The sequence below is a fragment of the Phycodurus eques genome, chromosome 19, assembly GCF_024500275.1.
Source record: "Phycodurus eques isolate BA_2022a chromosome 19, UOR_Pequ_1.1, whole genome shotgun sequence".
Lineage (NCBI taxonomy): Eukaryota > Metazoa > Chordata > Actinopteri > Syngnathiformes > Syngnathidae > Phycodurus > Phycodurus eques.
Genome location: NC_084543.1, coordinates 4,231,481 through 4,248,672, shown reverse-complemented (window position 1 = coordinate 4,248,672; position 17,192 = coordinate 4,231,481). Strand labels below are relative to the sequence as shown.

General features: G+C 41.2%; 2 protein-coding genes across 2 annotated transcripts; one reads left to right on the top strand and one right to left on the bottom strand.

The window, feature by feature from the left end:
- Positions 1-2,225: 2,225 nt before the first annotated feature.
- pth3r (parathyroid hormone 3 receptor) lies at positions 2,226-12,873 on the bottom strand. Its single transcript, XM_061706283.1, has 13 exons — positions 12,808-12,873; positions 8,643-8,748; positions 6,417-6,527; positions 6,196-6,320; positions 5,974-6,065; positions 5,103-5,259; positions 4,727-4,880; positions 4,596-4,656; positions 4,468-4,534; positions 3,820-3,914; positions 3,613-3,754; positions 3,491-3,532; positions 2,226-2,699 (listed from the first exon to the last, which is right to left on the bottom strand). Exons 1-13 carry the CDS (start codon positions 12,871-12,873, stop codon positions 2,226-2,228), a joined length of 1,692 nt encoding a protein of 563 aa, XP_061562267.1.
- Positions 12,874-14,431: 1,558 nt separating this feature from the next.
- On the top strand, positions 14,432-16,935 carry LOC133417994 (translational activator of cytochrome c oxidase 1). Its single transcript, XM_061706294.1, has 6 exons — positions 14,432-14,647; positions 14,766-14,982; positions 15,089-15,195; positions 15,677-15,810; positions 16,102-16,267; positions 16,461-16,935. Exons 2-6 carry the CDS (start codon positions 14,769-14,771, stop codon positions 16,668-16,670), a joined length of 831 nt encoding a protein of 276 aa, XP_061562278.1. The 5' UTR covers positions 14,432-14,647; positions 14,766-14,768; the 3' UTR covers positions 16,671-16,935.
- Positions 16,936-17,192: the final 257 nt, after the last annotated feature.

Here is a 17,192-nt window from a genome sequence, read left to right as displayed (position 1 = left end):
TACTTTAATTCTTTTGTCCTTCCTGCCTTCCTTCCCCCCGTTCCATCATTTCCACATTTTATTTTGCATCTCTCTAAAAACTACAGTAAATTAAAGTGTTGTTACCCGCCCTGTACTTTTGCCATTAGTTACATATGAGGGGTAAAGTATGTTGCAGTGCCTGTATAGTTGTTCATCATCACTGTGCACACACCTGTGCACAGTGATGATGAACATATTGCAAAATTAGTACCTCTCAGAACCGGGCATCCTCGGTCCAACGGTTAGCACATCTGCCTCACAGTCGAGAGGTCCCGCGTTCGAATCTCTGGCCCTCCTGCACGGAGTTTGTATGTTGTCTCTCTGTGCTCGCTTCAGCTCTCCACAAGCCGAGAAAATAGATGATAGATTGAGCAGCTTGATCTGACGTTCTGACTATTGTATAAAAATAGAAGATACGCGCGAATGCTGGTGCGGGTTCAGGTACCGTTTGTTGTGCGAGTCAGGCTCTGAGTGACCCGTGTGAAATTCAGGACGGTGTCGCGAGACGATAAAGTGGAAAGGTGTGTGGCTCCGAGGAAAACGAGGGCATCCGCGTGGGCCCCTGGGGGCCTGTCAGGACTGATGAATAAATAGAGAATAACGACAAGGCTGCAGTGGAGCGCCCAACCCGTCTAGACGTGTCTGACCACAGCCGACTGTTAGGAAGGAATGATCGCATTTACGTGAGTAACCTTGGTAACCCAAAGCAGACGTGTTTACTTCTGGTCTTGGTACATTGGAAATGGAACATAAGAGAGTAGTTTAGGTTCAATATTAAGACGTTTCAGTCATTCTTAAAGTGCGCTTTGAGTGCTCTACTGGTTCGCGAATCACTTCCGAAATACAGTTCACTTGTATTTAACTTTGAAGTTCAAAACGTTTTCAATTCATCTTTAAGAAGTTTTTAAATATTTAGGTACCTTTTTTTTTTTTTTTTTTTTTACTTTTGTGTGCAATACATTATTTAAGTACATTTTTTCCTATATTTAATATTCAAACTGAATAATGTTACAGTGGCTTACAGTAATATTAAAGATACTTTTGAGAAGTAAAAGCTGTTTAGTTTTGGATGTTTTTCGTGTTAAAAGTTTTGAAAACCACTGGTACACTCAACGTGGCTGGACAAAGCATAGAATTTAAACAGAAATAAATCAAAATTGCTGTATTTTTCCACACACAAATAAGTGCACCTCACCAAAGCCGTCAACTTGCTTAAAATGGGCAGCTGTGCAGCAGATACGAGAGAAAGTGTCCACATCATTACGTACATCTGCACAAACTATTAAGTCAATACAAGAGTGCCTTTAGTCACTACAAATTGTGTGAATAATAAAAGTCAAAGGAATAGTTCTCTGGCAAGTCAACCTGAGCTTCTCTAATTATATGTTTACTTTATTTTCCCCATTTCTGTGCGGTTCCATTTTCACTTTTTTTTTGTTGTATTTATTTGTTTTTATACTGTACAGTGGTGCCTTGAGACATGAGTTTAATTCCTACCATGACCATGCCTGTAACTCAAAACACCCGTATCTCAAATCATCTTTCCCCATTGAAATGAATGGAAATAATCCGTTCCATAGCACCCCCAAAAAAACGTTTTGTTTGTAGCAAAGCTATGAATGTTGCACTTCATAGAAACATACAGTAATGAAATCATTAAATAGAATGTGAAGAATACAATTTATTCTTCACACAGTTTATTTTTGCTTCGATTCAATGGACATTGTGATGCTCCTTCTGGTGTGCGCGCCTTGGCCACCAGGGGGCAATATAATACAGACATATGGCTATACGTGAAGGTGATGGTCACAATTGTTCAGGGAGGCGCAGTACTATTCGTCGCTGATTGCAGAGGTTGAAGGAATTTTGCATTGTTAGCATTAAGGTAAGCGGACTAAAGCAAAGCTATGTGGTTGTTTTAAATTGAAGAATTGCTCACCGTCTGCCAAACTGCTGCTCGTTGTGAAGGGATTTGAGTTGCATTCACTGCCCGCCATACAGCGCTCGTATCTCAAATGTTTGCTCGCAAGTCAAAAATCGTCTTAACGACGGCTCGTATCGAGAAATCGTCAGGACACTTGCACTCTCAAGGCAACGATGTATACGTTTTTGTTAGATTGTGCAGGTGTGTCGACTCTGCCTGTCCAGTACAGAATGTACAAGTGAGAAGTTGACCAAACAATATTCAAATATTTCAAAGATATTTACAAGACAGTCTCTAGCTCTTTTACAGACAAAGAAGTGTCCGGATCACCTTCCCCGGGCGTCTCTGCCGGAGAACTTTTAGCCTCATCGTGTTTCTTGCTACCTCTCGCATGCCTCGCAAAGACCCCCCCGGGCCCGGGCCCTCCCGACCTCCTTGCCGCCATCGCTGAGCTCTCGCATTCGCTGGCCGTGTATCTCGGCAGACTGCTCTGCGGATGGAGGGCGGCCTGGCGGGGCAGCCTGAGCCCCGACCCCCCACACGCGCCGCCGGCGTAGCCGACCATCCCTCCGGCGAGGGGAAGCGCCTTGTGATTGGCGGCGGACATGCAGACGCTGTGCGTCGTGGTGGCGTGGGACATCATGCCGCCGTAGTAACAGCTGCCTCCGCCGTTGCTGCTGGTAATCCTGGCTTTTTGTTTGAGGTCCAGTGCTAGACTTCTCCTTAGCCACGCCTTCTTCACCTCTGCCTGCACCTGGAAGCGGGACGTAAATGAGCAAATACGGAAAGAAAAAGAAAAAAAAAGGAATGTCTAACAATCAGCGGAGGTGGGAGTAAGATCACAAATGTGCGAGTCATAAGTCAATGTCAAGTCCTAAGCTTCAAATTTCAAGCAAGTTGCAAGTTTCTGTTGCAAATATCAAGCAAGTCAAGTCGAGTCCCCACAAAATTTCGAGCAGGTCAACTTGTCAAGTCCTCACTTGGGTTAAGCAAGTCATGCTTAACCCAAGTGTAATACAGTGTCGCTCAGTAACAACGTATACATTGGGTCTGAAACCTCTTCGCAGCCCTGTTCAAATGCCAGGTTTTGTGCAGTAAAAAAATAGGAACGCAAGATAAATCATTCCAAAACTTTTTCCACAATGAATGTCACCTATAACCTGTACAACTCAATTGGAAAAAAAAAAAAAAAAACAAGATATATTTTTAAGTGGGGAAGAAAAAGTAATGCAACTGAGATAATGTGGTTGCAAAAGTGTGCACACCCACTTCTAACTGGGGTTCGTGGCTGTCTTCTGAATAGGAGTTGGACCGATTAGTCGACTAGTCGACGAGTCAGCTTGACTACTCCGCATCGACGTTTAAATATTGAAGTCGACTAAGAGCTAACCACGTGCTTTGGGCGTCTCGTCTTCCAATTGGCCAATTAAAGAGGGCTTTCCACTCGCCCGTTTGCCGCAGCGGATGAGAATAGTTGTTGGCCTCTCGAGTCCTCCAAATCTGTTAATCAGAGTTGATATTGCCCTGAAATCACCACAACATTACCTCGCCATTGCAGAAGCAGTAGATGAAAGCCACAAAAAAGCCCTAAAACAATCACATTGAGAATCAGATCACAAATCACCTCGGTCATTGCAGCGAAGTGTGACACATGGATTCTGTCTGACCTGCGATGAGTTGAAGAACATCTCGTAGTGCATCTGCACCTGCCACAGCAGCCCGGATACTTCGGTGTAAGGCAGCGCCATGAAGACCATGTAGTGGACCCCAAACAAGGGCATGAGCACCAGTGTGGACTTGAGAAGCTTCCTGCAGGGTAAAGTTCACATGTAACACGTTGCTGGGGAGGTTAAAGTTAAAGAAGATTGTACTACCGGTATTGTTGCCGAGGATCCAGTTTCCCAGTTTTGGTCTCCCATAATTTGGAGGCCAACACACGTATGATGTTGACAAAGAGCAGGAAATTCACCTGCAGGAGGAGAAACGAGCATTAGATATGGCTCGCTCATCAATCCATTTTATTTTCACTGGCCACTTCATTAGCTACGCAATCTGTTGATATTTTGCATTTACGACCATTATAATGCTTTATAAATCTAGGTTATTATTAAGATTATGATCAGTGGTGGGTAGTAACGAGGCACACATACTCCTTTACTTTTACATGAGGAAGTATTTGAATAAATTGTACCTGTCAGAGTAGTTTTGAAGCAACATGCTTTTTATATTTTTCGTTGAATACTTTTGGTGAGAAGAAACTCTACTTTTACACTATTACAATGAGCTACACTCTGCTTGTTACTTGTATTTTTATCTACAGGCATTTATTATTGCTTGTAGTATTTTATTATTTTTTTTCTTACACATCGGTTCCAGTTCGCCTGTAACCCAAGTGGGGGATAAGCAGTACAGTATATAAAATGGATGGAAGATTGATTTCGCAATATGTTTCTCATTGCGGTTTCAGCATTGGCTCGTGCAAGTGTACCCAATGAAGTGGCCGCTGAGTGTATTTTCCTTACTACAATGGCTGCCAGAATGGGAACTTGATAAATCCACTTCAGGTTTCCAGCGCTGATGTCCCAACATCTACGAAAATAAACGCGTGATCTCAAATTGTATTTCAATTCCCGCCATTCTGTTGACTCACTGTGTGTTTGCCAGTGACGCCCGCACGCTGACCCAAATGGACACAAACAAAGCGGGAACACCTAAAATTAGAATCACGGTCATAAATCGGCGAACTGCGTGAGACCCCGTCTCGTTTACGAGGAAGCGTACCCCAGCCCATGACGGTGAGGGCCCACAGGTAGTTCTTGTCGGAGAGGAAGGCCATGAAGATGAGGCTGTGTAGGTAAAGGCCCTCCACCAAGATCCAGTAATGATTGGTTGCCAGGAAGTAGAGGAAAAACGTGACGGCCACTTTGCAGCCAGCCTGAACACGCGCAGACACAAAGAGAAGGTGAAGGATTTTAATACAACAAAGCCTAAAACAACAGTCCCAGATACTGAATTCGAATTCAATTTTGTTTGAAAAAGTCCTGTTCAAAGTAAGAAATCAAAATTCAGAAACTCAAACTCAGATGACACAGAACTAATTCCAACAAAGATACCGTGATGTGAACATGGCCAAATACGACACACAGTATTATTTTACCATGTGCTGCTTCTGTCCCGCAAGCACGGGTTCTCCTTCGGCACCATCGGCAGACACCGAGTAGAGCACGGCGTCCTTCACGAAGATACTGACCGCTCGGCATATGAAGGAGGTGAACAGGTGCACGTGGATGTAGTTGCGCGTGCAGTGGAGGCGCCTGAGGAGAGGGGTGACCTTCTATTAAGTCTTTTACCTCCAAATTAAAGGACTTCTTTTTGAAAAGAAAATGTTTTTCTCAAAAAATATTTTCTAAAAAAGATACAGTCAGTTCTATCTTTACAAATGACTTTTTTTCCCCCCCAAAAAATCTGACTCTCTTTCTCCAAAATATAACTTTTTCTTATTTATTTGTATTAAAAAATATTTCAAAAATGTTTCTCAGTCTATATTTTCTGGAAAATATATAATTGTTTTGGTAATAAAAAGTATTTTGTTATTTTTAAATTAAAAATAAACTTTTTAAAACACAAAAATGGGGATTTTTCTTTTTCATTGTCTTTTCTCTCAAAAATATCCAGCTTTTCCTCAAATGATAAACTGCAGCTTTTTTCTTGAATAAAGTTATATAATTTAAAAAAATATATTTTTATGTATGGCTCCTTTTTAAAGACACCTTTCTCTGTCTTTTGAAAAAATGTCATACAGAAACCTACTCCTTGAAATAATAAGCTTTAACGTTTCCATGTGTTTTTTCTCAAAAATATTTTTAAAAACTCCCAGAAATATATATATATAGCCTTTGTAAAAATGTATGACCTTTTTCTTTTTTTCGTGAAAATATACAAATGTTCCCTCAGAAATGTTTGTATATTTTTACATACAGTTTTCAACGGTCCTTTGATGACAAACACGCATGTCGGCTGTATCTTACTTGAAGTAGCAGAGGATGAAGACGGCCACCAGGAGAGACGCCAGGGAGATGGAGTATCCAACGGTGTACATGAGGTGCAGTCTTTCAAACACCTTTTAAGTGACAAAGACAAACATATACGCTGCAGCTACAACCCCAAAAACAAACATATTCCATAAATCCCCTGACAGTGTCAATCAAAAGTGCCGTTTTATTCTATATCCATGGTACACCTCGACGCACCTCTTCTTGGCTCCTGTAATTGGCTGACAAGTAAGCGGTGCACTCGCTGTAGTTCGCCCACGTCCGGTTGATGACGGACACTTGCTCCCAGTTGCCGGACGCATCACAGTGGCGGTACGCCCGACCTGGGAACGCCAACACAATGTCGAAGCGTCTCGTGCACTGCGTCAAGCGATGTCATGTGTTGATTATACTGTAGTACATATAACGCGCTCTCCTACCGGCGTGGTTGAAGTCGTAGATGTACTCGGGACACAGAACTGACACCAGCTGGCCGGACCCGCTCCTCGGCCAGCAGATGATGCCGTCCCACTCGGGGAGGCAGTCGCCTTCTGCGCGCCGCCCCACAAAAACGACAATCAAATGAAAAAAGAAAACAGATCCAAAATAATTGAAAAATAATCAGCGTGTTTACATTTAGATTGTTTCCGCAATGACTAAAATAAAAATAAAATAGGTACTCTATTGTTACCTACCAAACAGATTAAAAATAATCTTTGGATTTGTATTATATTTCACATAATCAATCACTATTAATAAAATCTAACTAAATAAAATTCAGGATGAAATTAAATGTGAAATATGAAATGTAAAATTAAAATTAAATTCAATTAAAAAAGCAACTCCATTTTAATAACCCAACATTTTAAAATTATCTTCACATTTGTGCTTTCAGTCATATAATTACGGACCATGAATAAACTTTGAACCAAAAAAAATTATATTTGAAATGGAAAACAAAATACTACAATTTTCACCTGAAGTAAACTAAAATCAGGAACTCTGCTAAACAGTTTAAAAAAGATCTTTAGATTTTTACTGTATTTCACATAATTACCGTAATTCCTCGAGTATAATGCGCACCCCCCCACCCAATGTCAAAAATCGATGGTGTGCATTATACATTGGTACATATAGGGGGAAATTAAAAAAACTTTCCCATTTTATAAATGTATGCCGCCATCTAGAGGTCATGAAAAAGCGCTACGCGTTCATTTTAATATGCCACTGCCACCTAGAGGTTATGAGAAAGGTGTACACTTTCATTCTAATATGCCAGCGCCACCTAGAAGCTATGAAAAAGGTGTGGCCTACACTTTCATTCCAATATGACACGGGTACGTATGACTGCATAATATGTACAGTTGTGCTAATAAATTTACATACCCTGGCAGAATTTATAAAATGTTATTATTATTTTATTTATTTTTTTAAATACGACTGCTGACTAATATCTTTATTCATATGTTTTGTTTAATGACAATGCTTTTCTGAAATGCTTGACAGTTTAATTTGAATCCCATTAAACTAAAACTAAATGTGTTTTCGACCTTCATTTTCTCAAAAGAATTGTACCCATCGTATAAATTCTGCCCGGGTAATCAAACATATGAGCACAACTGTGTGTGTCTTCTCATTTACTAAATACTGGAAAAGTAGGGCTGCGAATTTCAAAATAAGAGCAAGTAAATAAAAAGAAAGTATTATGTGTTCAAATAAAGTGCTTAACTTCAGAATAATTATTTGAAAAAACTAACAAAATACAGATAGTATTATCTGTATTTTGTCATGTTTTGATCATCTGGGTAGAAGCAAAACCATGCATTGGAAAAACGCATTATACATAGGTAGAAGGGTTTTCCAGAATGTTGAGGTCAACTTTGGATTACGGTACTCACTATAAATATAATAAATATAAAATCAAATATGATTTTGTTAAAATAGGAATGATATATAATATGAAATAAAATAAAATATAAAACAAAAATATATTGTGACATCCCAAGCTGTTTAAAACATCTCTCTAGATTTGTATTCAAGTCATATAATTACTCACTATAAATAGTTATAATAAAACAAAATACAAAAGGAAACATGAAATAAAATTTCAATAAAAACAGGAATTCTTGTTTTATCCCAAACTATTTAAAAATTATCTTTAGATTTGCATTGCGTTGACTCTTTTTTTCCATGACTGTACATAGCGGTGTCACATATAAATACTGTAAGCTCAAGACGTCCAGTACAAGAGCTGTAATGAAAAAAAATAATTCTGTTTCAATTGACGCTGTTGTTCCTTATTTCATTGATTAGTCAGGCGGTGCCGCATCTCGATTATTCCTCCAACGAAGCCGTTGCGGCAATCTTTCGGCTCATCTGCATTTGCGTCACAGTGTGAATGAGAAATGCTCGGCCTTTGTCTCAGCTTCCATTGGCCTGCAGGAAATGACCCGGGTTCACACTTGTCTCATATCAGAGCTCCGATAAATCCTGGCTGCAATAATAGCCGTTTCCAATGATGCGTTCGGTTTTCTCGACCTAAGAATATATTTCTAAATAAATAAAACCAGTTGACGCATTTCAGTCATTTGCATTTTCCAAAATGAAAAACTCAAATGACCATCATAATGAAAGATAAAGGCAATGATGACAAAGTGCAAACAGACCTTGCGCGAGGGCCATTTGCGTCTTGATGCTCTTTTCACACTTGGCGTGAGCGCCGATCAGCACGAAGATCTGCTCGTCACGCGTGATGACATCATCGGAGTCCACCTGTCATGTTGATTAACTGGCTGTTAGATTGTGCCGACACGATGAGAACGTATATTACCGTACCAGTGGCGGTTTCTGGCGCGTGCGATATGTGCGGCTGCACAGCGCCGATTTTTTTACCCTCCCCCCCAAAAAATGCTACATGAAATGGTTCCCTTTTGGCATGACGTGTAAAATCATTGGCATTTGTAAGGGGAATTCAGGGAATTTGTGTGTGCGTGTGTGAGTGTGTGTGTGTGTGTGTGTGTGTGTGTTGGGGGGGGGGGGTTCATAGTAGGGCTGTTGCACAAGGCGCCATTCAAACTAGGACCACCACTTTTTTTTTTACTTTATTTTTGTAATATTCCAGCTCTTCTCATAACATTCTGTCTTTATTCTCTGGTACAATATTGTATAATATACAGTAAACAGTATGACAGTAATGTATAGATTTAGTTTTTCTCATACTATTTTGTCCGTATTTTCATAATATCCCAACTAACTTCTTTTCCTACAACCATAATTTGTTCCAACTTCTCGAAGGTCCCAGTTGTGTCTGAAGAAAAACAGCCTCAAAGCAAGATGCTGCTGTGATGTTTTTTTTGGGGCAAAAAAAGATCAACCTTGGATTCATCGGACCACAAAACATTGTCTCAATTGCGTTTGGGACATTTTGTGTGTTTCAGTGTGACTGGTTAACGCTGAACACAGCTGCATCCAAGTGATGAGGGTGTGCAGACTTTATCAGCATTGTTTATTTTTACTTCTCCTCTTGAAAAGATCAACTGAGTCGGACAGGTTGTAGGACGTTCATGGTGGAAAAGGTTTTGAAATGTTTTTTTCTTGGTCTCATTTTTGGCATTTGAACAGGGGTGTGCACACTTTGTATATCCACTGTACATGTTTTCAAATGTACAGGTATCTGAAAAATCTACGAAAGTAACTTCCCACCACTGACCACTGACGACGCCAGCAGAGATTGCATCTCACGCGCCATCTTTGACCAACTCGGACAATCTGTCAACTGTTGCGGAGGATTTTGACACGCTGCCTCAAGGTGTTGTGAAATATTTGAGCGAGGACGCGGTATGTGATGATGCGCCGCCAACCCCTTAGCTTCCCGCCACCCGGGGCCGGATGAGCCCTTAACCTCCGAGCATGCGGGGCACGCGGCGGGACAGCTGACCGGCGCCCCACACAAGTGCGGCCTTTGTGCTCTTGGGCGCGTCTCACGACGGAGCCGCGAAAATCAACAAGAGCCGAAAACAGAGCGAGAAAGAAAACATAAAGGACTACTGCATATGCACTTATGACGTCTCATATAAAAGTGTTGCAACAATTTCTATTTATTTTATTTTTTTTATGGCCTGTGATGTTGTTGCTTCACAGGTTTCGATGTTTGCATAGCCACCAGCGAGAGGTCACCATAAAATCTCTTATTTTGTCTCTAAATATCTCAATAGTGTATTTAAACAAAGGGATCCAACATTGTCCGACGTCACTGCAATGCAAAAAAAAAAAAAAAAAAAACGGTCAAGAAGCCCAACAGACACATTTCATGAAACGTTCCATTAAAATAAACTGCCGGTAGGTGAATTTGGATTTCACTCGGAATGTTGACCGGGTAGCATTTGTTTTTAGAAAGGGAACGCTCAGCCCAAGTCAATACAGACATATTGAGAAATGGAATATCGGTAGTGAGTCTCATGTGGCGATTCCTGGAAGAATCGTCGAAGCGCTTTTTTACAGTGGAATCGTCGAAGCGCTGTTTGACTTCTAATTTGTGTGTGTACTGCAGATGAGGGACGCTAAACGTTGTTCTCCGAGGGCCGCATACAGAAAAATGGAAAGATACAAGGGCCACTTTTTGATTTTGTTTTTATTTTACAAGATTCATCAAAAAAATTCACGAGATTATATTTATTTCATGTGAAGAAAATGCGTAACTTGAAAATAATAGAAAAATAATATTTGTTAGATTTTTTTTTTTTTATCATTTTACAGGAATATTTTGGGAAAAATACTTTCATGGGTTGTTTTATTTTTCAAGTAATAATGTAAAACGTTATAAGAAAAATGTAATTTCATAAGAAAAAATATTTTACACTTTTTTTTTTTCAATTAAATGTTGCTTTTTGATTGTGCTGGAATTAACAAAGCCTTGTAAAATCTAATGATTCAATATTTGTCCTTTACTGGGCAGCCAGATCTTTCCCGATGTCTAAAGTTCCATTTTTGTGTCGCAATTGATACCCTTCTGTGGCGAAAACACACACACACACACACAAAATCTAAGAAAAAGTAAAACCCACTTGTACAATTCATTATTGAGATGAAGTATTGACAGTTTGAATGCTAGATTGTAAGATTTTAGGAGTTTTCCACTTGGCAGGTTCCCCTGTATTTCCCGTTTTAATTCAAGAAAGGGAAACAGTAAAATTGGAATTGACTGCGTAACTATCGCCTAGTTCGACATTTGCATAACAATAAGGACAATGCATCTGTGCCAAAGGACAACATGGCATGAAAAAAAAAGCAATTAAGTCTGCGGCAGCACTTTGCCCTGGTGTCATAATTGCATTCACTGTTTAACTGCTCATTTTTCAGGCCGAGCGAGCAGCCGGCCGTCGGCCGCAGACGTTCGCCATCGAGCCCGCCGAGATGAACTTCAGGAAGGTGAAAGGTGCCCGGGCTGTCAGCGCTAATGGAGATGTGTGAAGGAAAGCAGACTCCAGGCAATCATCCGACGCTGGAGATTGCAGGCTAACTGATGAAATGCTGACTTTGTCGCGTGGCAGTCACAAGATTGACGCTTACGCAAAAAACAAAAACAACAACAACACGCAAACGATGAGTTTACTGTCAAATTGAACAGAACAAAAACACTTGAGTTGTGTACTGAAAGCAGCCACACAAGTTTGCCTTCCACTAGCTTAATGCTAACACGCAATGCAAATCGCCATACACGGGCTGACAAATAGCATCAATACTCGTTATAAGCAATCCATATTTGAACGGTGTGTCAACACATGGAGACAGACAAAATAACAATAGTCAAGGAATATATTCTTTATTCTCTGTGAAAAGCGAGTAATACTACTGCAGTTTACCGAGTCACTTGTGTAAATGTTGTAAAACTCTTCTTTGTTTGTGTCTGCATGACTGTATTGTACTGCCCCTGGTGGCCAAATAACAGATACCAGAAAGAGCCGCGACAAATGAATCATGAAGCACAAATTGTTTTAGTCTTTAAATTCGATGTAATTATGTCATTACTAATAATTTTTTTTTTTAGAAAGTAAATATGATAGAGTGCTCATTTCCTAAAACACAAAAGGGGAGGCTGGAATGGATTAATGACATTTGCCTTCATTTGAATGGTGAAAGCTGATTTGAGAAACAAATGCTTTGAGTTACAAGGATGGTCACGGAACAAATTAAATGAGTATCTCAAGCCACAAGTGTATGTTATATATTGTAATGTGAAGAGATTTTATCACCTCCCTGAGGTCTGCACTCTAGTAAGGAGCCAGTTTGTTTTGCTTTGGATTTTAGAAAATTCATTTCAACATATACAGAAATCTACAATATGTCTTCCATTGTTTTTTCATATCGCTGCTGAAAGGCCACCATGCTTCTTGAAAAAGGAAAAAGTTCACACAGCTCTGTGACATATTTGACCTGCAATTGGGAGTGGTATTTTTTACATTAATCTGCCACTGTCCCACTGTGAGACGATATTTATTTCATAAACTTTAAAAAAAAAAATTTAACAGAGTTTAGGGCTGAAATTACAATGGCTGAACTTTAAAAACAATACATTTCACACCGGTATATTCCCTGCATATCTGTTTCTGTATTTAAAATATCTTCTGATAACATGTGTAAATATTAATATACAAAGGTAACTGTATGCAAATGTCTAACTTTATTTTGAAAGCCTCCAGAAATTTAATTTGTGTACAAAATAAAGCCGTGAACCTTGACTGGACTTTGGAATTGTTTAGCTCGCACGCTCAATGGTACAGTATAATCAATTCTGTCAATCCCCCAAAGCATAACAAGGCTCAGCGCGCTTACCAGTGCGGTCACAGTTATTACGCTGTGAAGAAGAGCCAAAAGAGCAAGTCCAAGCGCAGGCGACATCACGGTTTTCACTCTGGCAAATTCAGAAGGGCGTCGTACCATTTTCCACACAAAACCTCATGTCCACTCATCCCTGGAACTCTCATCCCCAAACTCCCACCTAGGCCCCTTGCCTCTTCACAGTGTTTTGGTGTCATCTGTCAATTAGCCAAACAAAAAAAACAAAAAATTAGAGTTCAGGGTCTCTTTCGTCCAGCATGATTGTTCAGAATTGTGACGTTGCCGTGCGAGGTTCAGTGGACACAATGAGGGAGAACGAGAAGGAGAAAGGGCAAAAGTAACGTGCTACCTTGTGGGGAGGAGAGAGAGGAAAGCAATAGGAGGATGCCTCCTCCTGCAGTTTTTTTTTTTTTTTTTTTGGAGTGCTAGGGTAAAGGGCAGAGGGGGATGTTAGGTGGTCATCGTCGTGGAAAGTATATCAGGCACTCTGTAAACGAGGACATTATCAAGGCAATTAAAGCTGCCAGCACATATGAATGGGCCCTTGCATCCTTTTTCCTATCAAATGTTCGAAAAGATCATCAAACCTTATGACACGTTACATGGCGGAGACAAAACCAAAAAACAAAAAAAAGTTTTGTCGCCCACCTGTCTAGTATACCTGGTTTCAGATTATGGCTCTGTTGGGTAAATGCACTAGTAGGAGTTCATTGAATTAGCCCAAAATGGCTGACTTCCTGTTCAATGTAATACATGGGTTCTTCAGCCTATTTTGTGCGTCGTGTTATTATATATATTTCCATCAGATTTCACATGAGGATCGGTGAAACTGGTGTCCGGGGGCGAAGTTTGTCTAATTTTCAACAGGCGAAACTGAGTGAGTTTGGTGTTTTTATGTTGGACCCCACAAAACACATCCATTGTCACCTGTCTTGCATAGTTGCCAATTATCGCACGTTGAGTCCTCCAAAAAGGGGATTCATTAAAAAAGCCACAGCATTTCTGAGATCCACAAAAGTCAATAATACTGCTGAATTAAAAATAAAAAAGTCCAAGTTTACACTTATAATAACGAGTTCATGCTGTGAAAGTACAGTAGAAGTTAGGGGTAATTAAATATTCAGTGCTGCGTTTCTAAATTCCGGAGGTCCCCGAAGGCACCATATGCGAGACCGTGAGAGAGTGACGGCTGATTGGTGGACAACCAGGAAGTAAAATTGAGGTAGATGAATGAGATGAAATTATGTATTTCTTGCGCTGGCGTTGAATAATAATAAACACAGAGATTACAACCGGGCCAGTGTACCAGTTAGTTTAGAAGTTATCAAAGAATGAGACACTAAAAACTGTGTAATATTTAGAAAGAGAAGCCACGTTTCTGTGATCCACGTAGAACGAGAGTTAATAAAGAACAGAATAAAAAGTCTACATTTAAAATGATAAGATGTACGTAAATAGTAAGGGTAAGTGAAAAAAAATCCGTTTCAAAAATTCAGGTACATGAGGGCACCGCAGGGTTGACTGAGTAAGGGACTGGCGGCTGATTGGTGGAGAACCAGGAAGTAGGTGGAGTTTGCGTGCGGCGGTAGACGAATGACTTGGAATTCTTGGTCTTTTGTGGCGGCGTATGTCCATATTTACGGTCAAAAGTAAAAACACACACAAAAAAACGGAAATTCAAATATTTTTGTAAAAGGAAAATAATCAATAGTTGAACAGGTATTTGGTACTACGGAAGCCAGGCAGTGGTCTCCGACTGGGGTCAGCAGAACCCGGAAGTAACGGGTTCTCAACAAGGACGTGGTTACGTTACACGCATTCTAGTGCCGAACTTGTAAGTTTTTGAACACTAAGCAGTCTTCTGCTATGCATTTTGCATGGAAATGTTAGCCTAGGGAAGACGACAGCGCGTTTGTCGTTAACAACCGTGTTGCGTTTGTGTGTGCGTGAAGGGCATGGCCGGCCGGGTGGTGCTCGGCGCTCTCCGGACCCTGCGACCCATGAATCGGGTGTGGAGGAGTCCACCTGTTCGGGCTGTGCACCTCAGCCCCCCCATGTGCGCGGGTCACAACAAGTGGTCCAAAGTGAAACACATTAAAGGACCTAAAGATGAGGCGAGGGGGCGTATGATTGCCAAGTTTGTCATGATGATAAAGATTGCTGTGAAAGGTGAGCACAACTGAACTGATTCTGACAAAAGAAAAAAAAAAAAAAAAAGACAGAAATTTAAAAAAATAGCTTATTCTCTATTTACCTTAGTAATTGTCCTTTGCAGAGGGTGGACCCAATCCAGACATGAACATCAATTTAGCCCAACTCCTGGAGCAGTGCAGAAACAAGAACATACCAAAAGCATCCATCGAGACCGCAATCAAGAATGCGGTGCGTCAACAATCACGGGTCATCATGAATCAATCCAAGCCATCCAATTGCCGTACACTTATCCTCATAAAGGCGAGGGTAGAGGTGGCAAAAGTACTCGCACTCTCTGTACTGAAGTAGAAGTACAGAACAAAACAAAAATGTTTTCGTAACTTTGCATGGCGTACTACTTTGCGAGTTTTTGTGGCGGGGTTGTCGTGTTCAGCATCGTAAAGCCAAGGCACATTTTACATGAGAACAATCTAATGGCACACCACCAAACAAAAACATAATTAAAAGTACTAAAATAATGATGATCTTGTCCCAATTTACTACACCACTTAAATTTGAGGACTTGCCCAAACCAAGTGCCAATGCGCCGCACGTCAACATTTGACTTGTGCATCACTTATTTGTACATTTCTTTGTCAGTTAGCCATGGATCTGTAGTCACACAGCAACGCTTCAGTAAACAACCTTTCCGAATGTGCTTCATCGACAGGAAAAGGCCAAGCCGGCGTCGCGGCACATGTTTGAAGCTCGGGGACCTGGTGGATGCCTTCTGCTCATTGAAGTCCTGACCGATAACAGCGGACGCAGCCAGCAGGACGTCCGGCGCGTCCTCAGTAAAAACGGGTCAGGCCAGCCAGAACACATTTTATCAGAGTGCCGCACACTGCAGGCCAACGTGCCCAATTGCAATTGAATGCCTAAATCTGATCTTTTTGGGACGGTTATTTCCATGTACAATTGAAGTACTGCTAAAAAGATTTATAATTGCCTATAGATGCCACAAGATGGTGACAAAGCACTACTTTTAACAGAGTTAACTAAAACTGAATTGGAGTGTAAATCCAGCCTAAGATGAGAACTAATTCCGTAACTGGTACCTGCATCAACAAGGTGTGATTCTGTATCCGTCCACAGGGGAATGTTGTCAGAGGGCGCCCGCCATAACTTCACCAGAAGGGGTGTGGTGGTCGTGCCGGGTCAGAGCGTCACATCTGAGCGAGCGCTGGAGCTGGCCATCGAGTCCGGAGCGGAGGACGTCGCGGAGACGGAGGATGAGGACGACGATGCGCCCCTCCTGCAGGTCTGACGCAAACAACTGCACCATGTTTTATCACACAAAATACAAATACTTTGTTGCTGTAGATTTTTTTAGAGTGTTTTTCTGACAAGTCTTTACTTTTTCTCCTTATATTTGAAAACTGATATCTGTACTTACTTTGTCAAAATACCCTATGCCTGAAACTAACAGTCATCTTTTTTTCCCCCCCCCCCAGTTTATTTGTGACAACGCGGACATGTGGAAGGTACGGACATCCCTGGAGCAGCTTGGGATGAAGGTGACGTCGGCCGGCTCCGAGTTTGTCCCTCGCACCCTGCTGCCTCTGGACCAGGAGCAGCTGGAGTCGGCTTACGTGCTCATCGAAGCCCTCAGTGACTGCCCGGACGTGCTTCGCATCTGGGACAACATCCAGGCTCAGAGCTGAGAAGATTTCTGGACACTGTGGACACTTCTGGATATTGATCGTGTGTAATACCTGAATACCAGTCGAACTGCAACCTTGAACAACTTTCTCTTGGAAAAGCTGCCATCGTGACTCCTCGTGCGAGAACATGAACAACACACAGATCATGTATGAACCTGCAAGAACATGTGAGCCACTGAGAACTAGAGTGGCCTAATAGGGTTAGTCCAGTCTAGTTCTCAGTGGCTCATTTGATCCAGCTTATCATTTAACTCTGCGGGGGGGGGGGGGGGGGGAAACAACCTCAGCGAAACTGATATTAAAAGCCCTATTTAACATTCAACCGGAAAATGCTCTTATTACATAAACATTTGTTCTCTCATTGCATCATATTTTTAAATATGTTCTGTATGGGCCTCAGTGTGGCATAAAAATATTTTGTTGATATGATGGTTCAGTTCCAGGGGGTAACTGATGTTAGACGTGCCACCTGTAACCTGCTAACACTGAAAAGAATTGCACAGTCATACTGTACAGTTAAGC

What these genes read in the sequence shown, in the direction of transcription:
- pth3r (XM_061706283.1), bottom strand. Translation starts at nt 12,873, where the DNA reads ATGTCGCCTGCGCTTGGACTTGCTCTTTTGGCTCTTCTTCACAGCGTA. An exon ending in CGGGACAGAAGCAGCACATG is followed by an intron (nt 4,881 to 5,102) that starts GTAAAATAATAC and finishes GCGCGTGTTCAG; the next exon opens with GCTGGCTGCAAAGTGGCCGT. An exon ending in CCTCACCGTCATGGGCTGGG is followed by an intron (nt 4,657 to 4,726) that starts GTACGCTTCCTC and finishes TTCTAATTTTAG; the next exon opens with GTGTTCCCGCTTTGTTTGTG.
- LOC133417994 (XM_061706294.1), top strand. Translation starts at nt 14,769, where the DNA reads ATGGCCGGCCGGGTGGTGCTCGGCGCTCTCCGGACCCTGCGACCCATG. An exon ending in GATAAAGATTGCTGTGAAAG is followed by an intron (nt 14,983 to 15,088) that starts GTGAGCACAACT and finishes TGTCCTTTGCAG; the next exon opens with AGGGTGGACCCAATCCAGAC. An exon ending in CGCGTCCTCAGTAAAAACGG is followed by an intron (nt 15,811 to 16,101) that starts GTCAGGCCAGCC and finishes ATCCGTCCACAG; the next exon opens with GGGAATGTTGTCAGAGGGCG.